Below are 12,242 nucleotides of genomic sequence, written 5' to 3'. Positions count from 1 at the left end.
TCACGCAAAATAATGTTTCATAGTAATTACCTTATCCTTTTGCCCGAGAGCAATCCAGCCAGATAGTTCCTCCTTTAGGTCTTGTTCATATTTCCTTGCATCTGCCTTTTTAATTGTTATATTGTTCTTGAAGCAAATATATTCCTCAGGCTCCAATTCCTTGAAATCACAAGCCATTAAGAAACCAGAAGGCTTAATTTTCTTGTCTTGGAAGACTATTGCATGATATAAATTGTACTTACCTGTGCTCTGGGCCATTCTGGCCAATTAGTTAGCATTGCGTCAAACAGCTGGATGCTCTCTCGTGGAGAAAAAGCAATGTCCAAAGGAATTCCATATTTCTCAATCTATAGGCACATTAAGAGAACTTTAGATTATGCCAGAATTTTCTACCAGGACACCACAGTACTTTCTTATGAAATTACATGTTTGCAGACTCAGGGCATAGAGGGAAAAGTAAGTGATAGACCAGCCACCAGATTTTTTCCCCAGAATCAAAGGCCAAAGCTGTATTGAATACACCACAGGGGCATTGGCACAGCATGGGTATGGATCCTGAACCAGATACCTGCTGTCCAATAACCTTTACACCCCAGCCTGCCTGCAGGGGTGGAAACCGAGGAGTGGCAAACCCTGGGAACCATGTAGGCGCTGGGCGCTGGCACTGACAGCTCCTGAATTGGGTCTGACTCCACCCCAAGACCTCTTAAGGAGTCCCCAGAACATGGAAAGCACACTATGCTTCCTTATGAAATTACACTTACATGTTTGACTGTTAATGCAGCACATGGGTGATAGTGATCTAACAAAACATCATTATCCTTCAGGGAGCAAACGTACTTTTCTAAATCATTGTATCTTTCCCCATACAGCACTGCAAAAATAAAATAGAACGTCAGAATATCCTTAAAGATTCAAGGAGCCAAAACCAAGTTTTAAATCATTCATATGACTACCTAATCTAACTCGATATGATTTTTTCTCTGCATGTTGGTTTTGCAGCTTCCGAGGGCACCGTGTGACTCTTGCCGGAGAAGTAGTACTGGCATCCATTGTACTCTCTGTCTCTTGCCAGTAATTTTTGACTGACTGTAACCATCTATGGGACAAAATGAAAGAAAAACCACTTCTGAATACAAAATATTTAAGTACAGTGAAATTCATTTCCACTTAAGTGCAGTTACCTATGCATTGGCACAGGTTAACTTAGGTTACAATTGAATTTCATTCCCTCATTCCATCTTTGCTGAATGCATATAGCCATTAGAAAAATTGGAGGTCAATGTGCAACTTCTGGATACCCTATCCTCTCCTTCCTCTTCTTGGGTACAATCTACATTTGACAGTAAACCACAGGGTTATTCTAAGTTTACAACTACCACTACATAGTTTGTTATAACATGTAGTGATAGGTGCAAACAATGACTGTTATATAAATCTGAAGACACTGCAGAAAAGATTTCATTGATACATAATGTAAAAAAACCAATTAAAGATGTTCATGATCCAGTGAAAGTGATACATGCATCTCATTATGAGAGTCCAAAATTCTGTCTTGATATGCCCCCACCAACAAAAATTACCTTCAAGCCATTTTTATGAATACACATGAAAATAGTGTTTGTGTTATTGTTTATGATACTGCCTCTGATAGATAAATGGTATGACCCCATATAAGACAGTCTTTCTCAACCTTTTTACCATTGAGAAATTCCCGAAACATTCTTCAGGCTTTGAGAAATCTCCAGGCCCAACACTGGCCATTGGGGCGGGGGGGAGGAATGTCAATATGATCATATATGGTGGGGGTGGCCAAACTGTGCCTTTCCAGATGTCCATTGACTACAATATAAAAATTAATTAACTCCCATCTAATTTGAGAAACCCTTCCAGGGATGTCAGGAAACCCTGGGGGTCTCACGAAACACTTGTTGAGAAAGCCTGATATATGGCAATTTCATGTATACGTATTCCAGTTAAAGTGTTTGATGTGTTTCTGTTTATCACAAAAGCCGGACCATTTCTTTAAAATATTTTAAATCCTTAAGCCAAAGTAGTAAACTGTAGGTAATGTGGACTGTAGATCACTCTGCACTACCCCTAAATATGCCTTTTATTTTCTCACCAATAGTGACATGCTCCTTTATTTTGCCTTATTTGCATAAATGCTATATGTGCTTAAAACTGAATAATTGTCATGGCCACTTTTTAATAAATAAAAACCCATAGCATTTCATGTATCTCCCATGTTGTATGTAAACTGCCCTGAGCCATATGGAAAGGTGGTATAGAAATCAAATACATAAATACATAAATAAATTTACTTAGTAAGATGCTTTGGATTACTAATGGTGGCAGAAAGAGCTAAAAATGGACATCGAATCATAACCAGGAGGTGTTCCCAAACGTCTGCCCCAATTTCTCCACCAAGACAATGGACCTGTTTTTAAATAAATAATAGAATAATACTTAATTTTGACATAACATACATCAAGTGGTCATATTACTTAACAGACATTGGCTGTACACAGATTTCATGAATGAACTTCTCTTGCCTACAAATCACAGTTTTAAAGAAGATTAAACTGTACTTTTGAATCCTGGCTTGTAGGCTAGTTTGCAGTTTTGTCCAGTTGATCAAAACAGCAAACTTTAATTCATTCCATGCTGGGAAGTCTACAAGTTCTGTACCACACACAAGTGGAGGATGGAGAGAAGAGGGGGCTCAAGGCTTTGGTCTATTCCATGAGTAATTAGAAATATGATCTTTTTAAAATGATGACTATGTAATTCATAGATGTTTTACAATTTTGAACTAGTGCACTTTATGTAATAAACTAGTAGTTAAGCCCGCTGTACTTAAAATACAGTGGGCGCTAGGAGGGCTCTCCCCGACCCCTCCCGGGCCAGCTTCCTGGCTTTGCGGCTGGGGAAGCAGCTGGGCCAGCGCATCTGCGACGCACTGGCCCAGGTCCTACCCCAGCCGCAAAGCTGTCTCCCCCCGTCCCTGCCCAGGCTCTCTCTGCCCCCTCCCGGCCTGTCTGGGATGTGCCAGGCCAGCTCCTGGGCCGGCAGTGAAGGGCTTTTTCCCTTCCCCTCCCGGGGCAGCTTCCCAGGGCCTGTGGGCCTACCTCACCTCTCGGCAGCCAACACAGGAATGGCTGCTATGGGGCGAACGTGGGGCACGTGGGGGGGTGAGCGGGTTTGGAGGTGCTTTGTGCCTCTCAACTGGTCAGTCCTGGGGCAAGTGCCAATCAGCAGCCACACTGCGTGCCTTGGCCCCGGACTGAAAAGCGGAGGGCCCAACTGGGAGGTGCGAAGCCTTCCCCCTGCTTGTCAGTCCGGGGGAAGGGCACCCTTCCCCATCCTGGACAGGGCCCACTCTAAGGGCCCTTACTGTTTTATTTATACCGCTCCCATGAAGCGGTTACAGATATTTGCATTTAAAAAAAAATTTTTTTTTTGCAGCTCAACCTTTGAGTTCCTAACTTTTCTGGTTAGGTTGGGTTTTGGTTTCCCTTTTTTTGGTTTTGCATTACCAGTAACACCCAGTTCTATCAGTTAATGAGTGGCAAGCCAAATGATCCTCCTCAATCATTGGCCAGATGCTTGGGAGCCATGGTGGAGTGGCTCTAGCAAAGCCGCCTGAAGCTAAATCCCCTGAAGACAAAGGTTTTGTGGCTGGGTAGGAAGAGTCCAGATGAGGAAGCATACTTTCCCTGTCTTGATGGGTTCCAGCTTCAGGCAGCATCATCTGTCAGGAATTTGGGAGTGATCCTGGATGGCTCCTTGATTATGGAGGTGGAGGTCACTAAGGTAGCTCACCAGGCATTTTTCCATCTATGGTCAAAGCTGCTAGCACCCTATCTGGCCCTAGAACACCTAGCTGCAGTGATCCATGCAACAGTCACCTCCAGGCTAGTCTAATGTATCTTGCTGTACATGGCCCTGCCCTTATCTTGACCTGAAAATTACAGTTGCTACAAAATGTAGCCCCCTGGTCCTTATGAGGACCCCATGGAGAATACATATTCAACCTGTTTTCCAGCCGTTGCATTGCTTGCCAATTGAGTTCTGGAACAAATGTAAGTGTTGGTTTTAACTTTCAAGGTCTTACACAGGTACCATAATGCCTGAAGGACCACCACCTCATATACACTCCCAAAAGATCTCTTCTCTCAGCATATTCTAATCTGCTGACGATCTCCTACCTAAAGCGGTGCACCTGCTCTCAATCACAGCCAGGGTTTTTTCGGCCCTTACTTCAGCCTGGTGGAATGAGCTGCCAGAAGAGATGCGGGCCCTCATGTAACTCCTGTAACCTCATGTAAGTTTCAGAGGGCCTGTACATTCATCCACCAGGCATTTGGTTGAGTTCCAGGGTTGCACCTCTAAGATCTATATGGGTGCCTTGACTAACCCACATTCATGATTATAGCCCAGTTTGTGAGCCCCCATCTTGAGCCAGGCCACACAGTAGGTCTTCAAAATTGGCATGCCTGGCCCATTAGGCATTTTTTTTTTTGGGGGGGGGGAGAGGTTACAGTAAGAATTATAGTATTGTTTTAGCTTAAAGTTGGTTTTATTGAATTTGTTTTACACTTTAATGTAAGCCACTCTGAGACCATTTTTGGAGAGAGGTAGCTTAAAAGTCAAACAAACAAATGGTGCTTGAATTCATGCTATAGCTAGAAAAATGGCTGGCTTGCATCCAAGTCTGAAATATACACCTAGTAGACCAGCTTTGCATGTCTCAAACTGCAACCTGATTTTTACATTTTTAAAATGTATGTTCAACTCAACTATACTCACAAATTAATATCAGCTATTAATGTTGACACCTTACATTTTCCTGCTAGTACATTTCTAATGGGGTCATATTACATCTATACCCACCTCATCAAATATAACGTATTTGATCCTTTTTACCCATGCTTGGCGATGAGGAGTGAGCATCAAGATTTCCAAACACTGAGGAACCGTCACTAGTATCTATTTAAAACAAAATAGTTTCTTCTAGTAATCTCAAATGGCAAATACCTTTCTTGGTTTAAAGATTAAGGATTGGATACAGGCAACAGTGTTAGGTTCAAAGGTGCCCTTCAGCGCACAAAGCAATCTTTCTGTTAGCAGAAATGGCACGACTTGTGGTAACTCACACCAGAGTCATGGTTGTTTATTGGAAAATAAATACATAAATAAACATATATATTTCTGATTACTTTTTATAATTTTAAAAGAGATTAAAAAAAAAGATGATAGGAAAACATGGTAATCACTTTGAAGCATCTGCTGATAAGGCGAATTTGCTTGTTACCTGCTTATCAGCCACATGGCCAGGGGAGTATGGGAAAGTGGCTCCCTTGTTTCTGGAAAGAAATTGGGGGCGGAGGGGCACACCAAGGTAAAGTGAAGAGAAAGAAACAAATGAGAAGAGATCTTTATAAACCCCTATGTGTTTCATGTTCGGCTTTTTTGGGGGGGGGGGACTTTTACATTCCTTTTCAACTATTAAAGATCTTTCTCCATGTACCATTTGTGTCTTTCTCATTTTCTCTTGGTGCTGGGAAAATTCAACTAAATGCTAGTTGCTATATGGGATGGGGAGAGGGGATGTTGACTCAGTACCTCTGTAGAGAAAATAAATAGGTAGTGTGATAAAAATGTTGCTCTTGCTGCTTTTATTTCATTAAAAAAGGATCCAAAGGGGAAAAAATACCCAAAAAATAAAAAGAGAGAAGATAAATTATCTTGCAAATGCAAAATAATCCTTTCATGATTACAAGGGGACTTTTAGATAAAATATTATTTTGTAAGATCATGTAGCCAGGATGTACAATTACAAGTCCCAAATACAACTGGAAGGATAACAAATTTAAATTAAACTTCCATTTCTTTTTCTTTTGTGATTTATGTATTTTGAAAATTTGGTTCCTGCTGTTCTATCTTCAGAAGGGCCACCACAGCAACTAACAATTTAAAACATACATGATAAAATCACATTTCAAACTATTGATATCAACACCCCCAATACAATATACATTATTCTGTCTTTCTCTCTGTACTTTATATTTAGTGAATAATAATAATACAAAAAAATTTAAAAAACATAAAAACAGCAATTAATTACAACTGAATCTGAATTTTCATCTGAACAACCATAAAATAAAGATAGATTGAAAACAGCAATTAAAATAACTGGTTAGGAAACCTCACTGAGGCAACGCCAAACAAAACAAAAAAGACTTTGTAACCAAACCTTGGCCTTTTTTGGGGGTCATGAATACTCTGTCTGCATTGTATCATTTCCCCAAAAATGTTTCTACATTTTAATTTCCCAGGTGCAAGTCTGGCAAGAGGTAAATAGGCAATGAAGGGAGAAATTATATCAGCACATTTGCCCTTCACAGAAAATCTTTTCTTGCCAATTAACAAGACTGGACTTGAGTGATGAATTTGATATACATATAACTTTTTTCCTCCCATGTGCAAAAATGACCTATATGCCACTTACAATGCCATGTTAATGGCATATGTAGGTGGATTATACAAAACACCAAAATTCATATGCAAAACTTGCCTTTGAATCAATAATATTCAATTTTATTTTTAACATTGCTTTAAATTAGAATCAATATTTTAGGTGATCAGCCAGCAGCTATAACAGCCATTTACATTGCCTTGTTACATCACATATACTATACCTGGCAATTCAAAGCATCCTGGCGATAATCCCTTGTAAATACGCCACACACTGCCAGTCCATCAGGCAAGTTTTTAGAAAAGCGAGTATGTATTGTTGCTACCACTTGGTTTACAAGAGCCTAGTTATTAACAAACAAAGGATATCAACCCTGATGGAAAACTACTTAGTTAATTAACTATTTCTTAAGACATAATCAGTGGCATCAAATCAGTAGCGTATCTTTTTATCTCACACATTTTCAAAATGTATTACAATGTAAGGTTGTCTGAGTCAGAACTCACTTCATCTGATGCACTAGAGTGTGAATTCAAAAGTCTAATTTATATACATCACAGAAAGGGCACCCTCTCCTTTCTGTTGTAAAAAGGTAAAGGTAAAGGTATCCCCTGTGCAAGCACCGGGTCATGTCTGACCCTTGGGGTGACGCCCTCTAGCGTTTTCATGGCAGACTCAATACGGGGTGGTTTGCCAGTGCCTTCCCCAGTCATTACCATTTACCCCCCAGCAGCAAGCTGGGTACTCATTTTACCGACCTCGGAAGGATGGAAGGCTGAGTCAACCTTGAGCCGGCTGCTGGGATTGAACTCCCAGCCTCATGGGCAAAGCTTTCAGACGGCTGCCTTACCACTCTGCGCCACAAGAGGCTCCTCCCTTTCTGTTGTGTGTGTATATAAATTGACCTGATGAATTTACCACGATAATTAATTTTGTTACTCTTGAAAGTGCCATTTGACTCTTGTTTTATGTTACTAACCTTCTGAATTATTCTCAAAGGAAATGGTCCATCTAGAAATTACATAGCAGAAATGTGGGAATTCTATATATTGTATTGTTGGAGTCACTGTTAAGGCTGCTGCAGAGCTGAGAATTTAGCAGCAGATTGCTCCCTGAATATCCCATACCAGCAATTTTCTTTAAGTTCTCAAAAACTGTTCCTCAAAATGGGGAGACTTCTCTTCCAGTGAGCACCTATGAAATTCATATTACAACAATCCATACAATATCATGGCAGTTCAAACACTAACAAATGGAATAATCCTGTGACAATAGTTGCTATGCAAAAAACATTATTGTTTGTATTTGCCAGGTAAAGTAAAACTGAAGTTCTAGGTTGTGTGGCCTGTTTCTGAGATTTTACTAATTATATTTTTAATCAACATGTTTTTTTTGCAGAAGACTACATTCTTGAGTGAAAGACCACAGAGAGAAGGTGTCTTATGGTATTGTCCTGCCATATTTCCACTTTAAAGTTACCTCTTCTGACTCAAGTCAAGTCAAGTATATTTACACAGTCACAGACCAGAATACAGATAAAACTTTAAAACTTTTAGCCCTCTTCTTTGGTTCTACCAAAGGGAAGATTAATTAAACAAATAACCATTTTTTATCCTCCCTGGAGATATAAACAGGTTGGAGTGATGACTAGGATAAAGTGGGTGGAGGGGAAAGGTTTAAGGAGTCCTTCCACAGCTGCTTTTGACTAAAACCAAATATTTTGTGAGATCATATGTATGCCATTTCAGTCTGAAGTCTAAAATCTAAATCCAAGTTCTTAGTATGGTTTTTGCAGTAATCTGTACCCTGTTGATACTAAAAAAATTTTGCTCAAACATTAAACGTTTCATTTACATATATAAAATTGTATATGTTTTAAAACATTTCGTGATGTATAACACACACACACATATGTGTATACACATATTATCTCAAGGTATTTAGTGTTTCCAAAATCATACCTTTGTGGGAGACACATACACAACTATTCCATCATTACTCTTTCTTAAGATTTTCTCCATGCAGTAGTAGGATGCGTAGGTTTTTCCTGATGACGTTGGAGCAACAATGACTGCAGACTCGTTATTATCTACTACATCTAAAAGCTCTCGCTGCATTTGAAAAATGGCATTACAATTAAATTAGGAATATGGAATTTAAAAACATCAGTTATTTTCAATTTATATACTGTCCAAGTATAGTATTCCCTGTTCCACTACTCCCCAAAGGTGGATAATAAACAGGAAAATTGGATCAGTGATAAGCTCCTCATTTTAAGTTCCTCAGATCCTATGCTGTGTCTACCAAGATTTCCTGGACTACAAATACAAGATATCCCATTGCTGACATATAAAAGGTTTGTCATGCTAGTTTACAGCACCACTGAAGAAGAAGAAGAAGAAGAAGAAGAAGAAGAAGAAGAAGAAGAAGAAGAAGAAGAAGAAGAAGAATTGGTTCTCATATGCCACTTTTTCTCTACCAGGAGTTTCAAAGTGTCTTACAATCACTTTCCCTTTCCTCTTCCCACAACAGCCACCCTATGAGGTAGGTGAGGCTAAGAGAGCCCTGATATTACTGCTCAGTCAGAACAGCTTTCTCAGTGCTGTGGCAAGCCCAAAGTCACCCAGTTGGCTGCATGTGGAGGAGCAGGGAATCAAACTTGGATTGCCAGATTACAAGTCGACGCTGTTAACCACTACACCAAGCTGGCTCCTATTTGACAATGTTTGTTTAGTCATGGTTGAGGAAATATGTATATTACCTGAACAAGCTACTTAAAACATTGGAATAATTGGGACAGCTAAATAATAAAGGCACCTCACATCTAGGTGAATTTTAAAACAAAGAAACAACTAAATGTCACTTATTCACAATGAAGGATAGTGTGAAAAATAACTGATTATTGAGAAAAGATTAATCACTTTCTTAAGCATCAAAGCTTAAGTGCCCCCAGAAACAATATGGGAGTTAGTGTGACATAATGCCTACAAAGGCTGAACTATGAATCAGGAAATACTGGCTCAAACTTTATCTTTTCCATGAACTCACTCTCTGTTATTGCTTCCATGAACTCACTCAGTTTTGCTGAATAGTCTGATGTTGAGAGATAATGGAACAAACAGACTATTCTACAAAACTGGGGCTAGTATTACAAGGTTATGGCATGGACATTCAGGTTTCCTTGTTATTAGAAAAGGGATGCAGGCTTGTGAATATCCTCCTACCTTTGTTAGTCATTCCTGCACTGAACTGAGGTCCTGCTAACCTAATCAGAAATCTAGAAGTAGTTAGGTATCCTAGAAACTTTACTGTACTGATGGGTAAGAAGTCTGGATCAGCATGGGAACCCAATTACAAGTTCCCTGGATACTGTGCCATTTGTTTCTACCATGATTTCCTGGAGTGCATATATTAGATTTCCATTCGCTGAGTTGTAAAATGTTCTTACTCAACCCAAGCTGTAGACAATTCTATCTATAAAGCATAAGGCAAGAATATAACACAGTTTTAAAAACTAGGGCATGTAAAGCCTCAGTAAATGAAATAAAATGTATATGACATAACAATTTTAAAATAAGTTTCTTATCAGTTCCTATCTTTAAGAGCCAGCTTGATGGAGTGATTAAGAGCACCTGTGTTTAATCTGGAGAACTGAGTTTGATTCTCCATTCTTCCTCCATATGCAGCCAGCTGGTTGACCTTGGGCAATCATGGTTCTTTTAGAGCTCTCTCAATCTCCCCTACTTCACAGAGTGTCTGTTGTGGAGAGAGGAAGGGAAAATGATTGTAAGCTGCTTCCTTCACGTAGTAAAAAGCAGGTTACAAAAAAACAGCTTTTCTTCTCCTTAAAATACATGGAAATATTTTAACATTCTTTTCATATTTTGTTACCTGCCACGTGTCTGGTATAAAATGTTGTACTCTGGGATCTGGATCAGTCCTTTCATCTCTAAACAAGTAGTGTCCCATATACAGCAACTGAAATCGAGCTGCTCCAATACCTACTGAATATTTGGCAAGCTTTTCATTGTCAAATTCCTGTATCTATAAAATTTAAAAAAAATGATACAGACCACTTCCGCATGAGGGACTTGGCTAGCATTACCACCTGTTTGCGTGCAGGGCTAATTTCCACTTCCTGACAGAACCTAGGCCTGATATGACTCAGGCCCACAGTTGCCCGATAGCAAGGGAATGTGGAGTAATCTATGTTCCCTTTTTTGCCATGGGACTCAAGGAGGAATAAGTTGGGGCAGGGCTATCTGGAGGCCGAAAATTCCTTCCTTCCTTCCTTCCTTCCTTCCTTCCTTCCTTCCTTCCTTCCTTCCTTCCTTCCTTCCTTCCTTCCTTCCTTCCTTCCTTCCTTCCTTCCTTCCTTCCTTCCTTCCCCAAAGGGTCAGGGCAGTTTACATAGAACTGAAACTATACATAGAACCATACAAAATGCAAGCAATTTCCAGTCAGGGCACCCCCCCCCCTATTTCCATCCTCAACTTTGCTAACAACCTCCCACAGCTTTTTAAGGGTTGGAATTGTGTTACAATGCCATTCTGGTATAATGAACCCCCCCCCCCTGCTTTCCCTGATTCTTTCCTGGAAGGGAAATATGAAGACTGTGGGAGGGGCATAGAGTATCATTGCAGATAATGATCTCCTTACATGTGTGTAATAGTCTGACAAAGATACACACTATGATCTCCTTACACACATGTAAGGAGATCATAATCTGACAAAGAGTGCTTGCACTCGAAAGCTCACGCTCTGAATAAATCTTTGTTGGTCTTAAAGGTGCTACTGGACTCTGATTCTATTGTGCTACTTCAGACCAACATGGCTACCCATTTGAATCTAGAAAAAAACCTGTTCATAGACTGTTGCAAACCACCACAAACTGCTTGAAAGTTGGTAGGAAAATTGTGCCAGCTGATTTTTCATGATCTTTAGTTCACAAACCACAAACTGGACAAAATTCATCATGAACTTTAGCTTATGAGCCAGTTCATCCCTGTCTCTACTGGTTAGGCAGTTATAAGTAGGGAGCTGCAAGGAACTTGCAGGAGCTGACATCCTATCACCTGTCTTTGCCTCCTTCTCTCTTCCCACATCCTTTCAGTCTCTCTTGCGCTTTCATTTTCTCTCCCCCCACTCATTTGCTTCCTTCAAGTCCCTGTCTTTCTCCCTCTCCCCCATGCTTTTAAAAACTGTTTTCTTTCCCTTTTTTCTTCCTTCATGTTATAGCTATTGTCACTCCTTGCTCTCTCTCTTTCTCCTTCTCTCAACCCTATTACTCTTCTTCTCTCATATTACTCTCTATTTCTCCCCCTATCATTTGCCTATGTTGAATATGGGGGAGGGGGTAGATGCTCACACCAGATCCTACCCTCTGCTATCAAAATCTGTTGTGGATGTGGCTTTGGCCTCCAGCAAGAATTAAATGAACAAATACCATAACAGATGCTAACCTGCAATAAGCCCAGCAGTACAATGAAAGCTGTACCAACAACAATTTTACTTATATTTCAATTTTCATTACTTTGGAACATGTAAATTACATTATTTTTATTATTTATTAGATTTCTTACCTGCCAGTCCCAGCAAACGGGCTTGCAGCAGGTTACAAAAAAAGCCCATAAAATATAAGCAATACCTGCATTAAAACCCATTTGATGACAGCTGTTCCCCCCATCTGTTCCGAAATCTCCCCCATCCAGCACCTCAGGTATTAAGGTGTAAGTAGGGAAACAGGTCTGATATCCCAGCC

General features: G+C 40.0%; 1 protein-coding gene across 4 annotated transcripts in view; it reads right to left on the bottom strand.

Annotated features, from left to right (window-relative positions):
* LOC143845341 (putative ATP-dependent RNA helicase DDX60) overlaps positions 1–12,242 on the bottom strand; it is a 63,447-nt gene that overhangs the window by 27,652 nt on the left and 23,553 nt on the right. For 3 of the 4 annotated variants that reach the window (XM_077353642.1, XM_077353643.1, XM_077353644.1), the window contains exons 16-24: positions 10,373–10,525; positions 8,443–8,592; positions 6,705–6,824; positions 4,897–4,992; positions 2,325–2,440; positions 957–1,099; positions 765–874; positions 243–347; positions 31–159 (exon numbers count right to left, since the gene is read on the bottom strand). In XM_077353642.1, the coding sequence (XP_077209757.1) occupies positions 31–159; positions 243–347; positions 765–874; positions 957–1,099; positions 2,325–2,440; positions 4,897–4,992; positions 6,705–6,824; positions 8,443–8,592; positions 10,373–10,525 (1,122 nt within the window). The remainder of the gene's footprint in view (positions 1–30; positions 160–242; positions 348–764; positions 875–956; positions 1,100–2,324; positions 2,441–4,896; positions 4,993–6,704; positions 6,825–8,442; positions 8,593–10,372; positions 10,526–12,242) is intronic. The other variant, XM_077353645.1, reaches the window with a different exon arrangement.

The sequence above is a fragment of the Paroedura picta genome, chromosome 10 (genome assembly GCF_049243985.1).
Source record: "Paroedura picta isolate Pp20150507F chromosome 10, Ppicta_v3.0, whole genome shotgun sequence".
In the NCBI taxonomy this organism is placed as follows: Eukaryota; Metazoa; Chordata; class Lepidosauria; order Squamata; family Gekkonidae; genus Paroedura; species Paroedura picta.
Note: the sequence above shows the minus strand (reverse complement) of the source record. Positions and strands in the feature narration are given on the sequence as shown.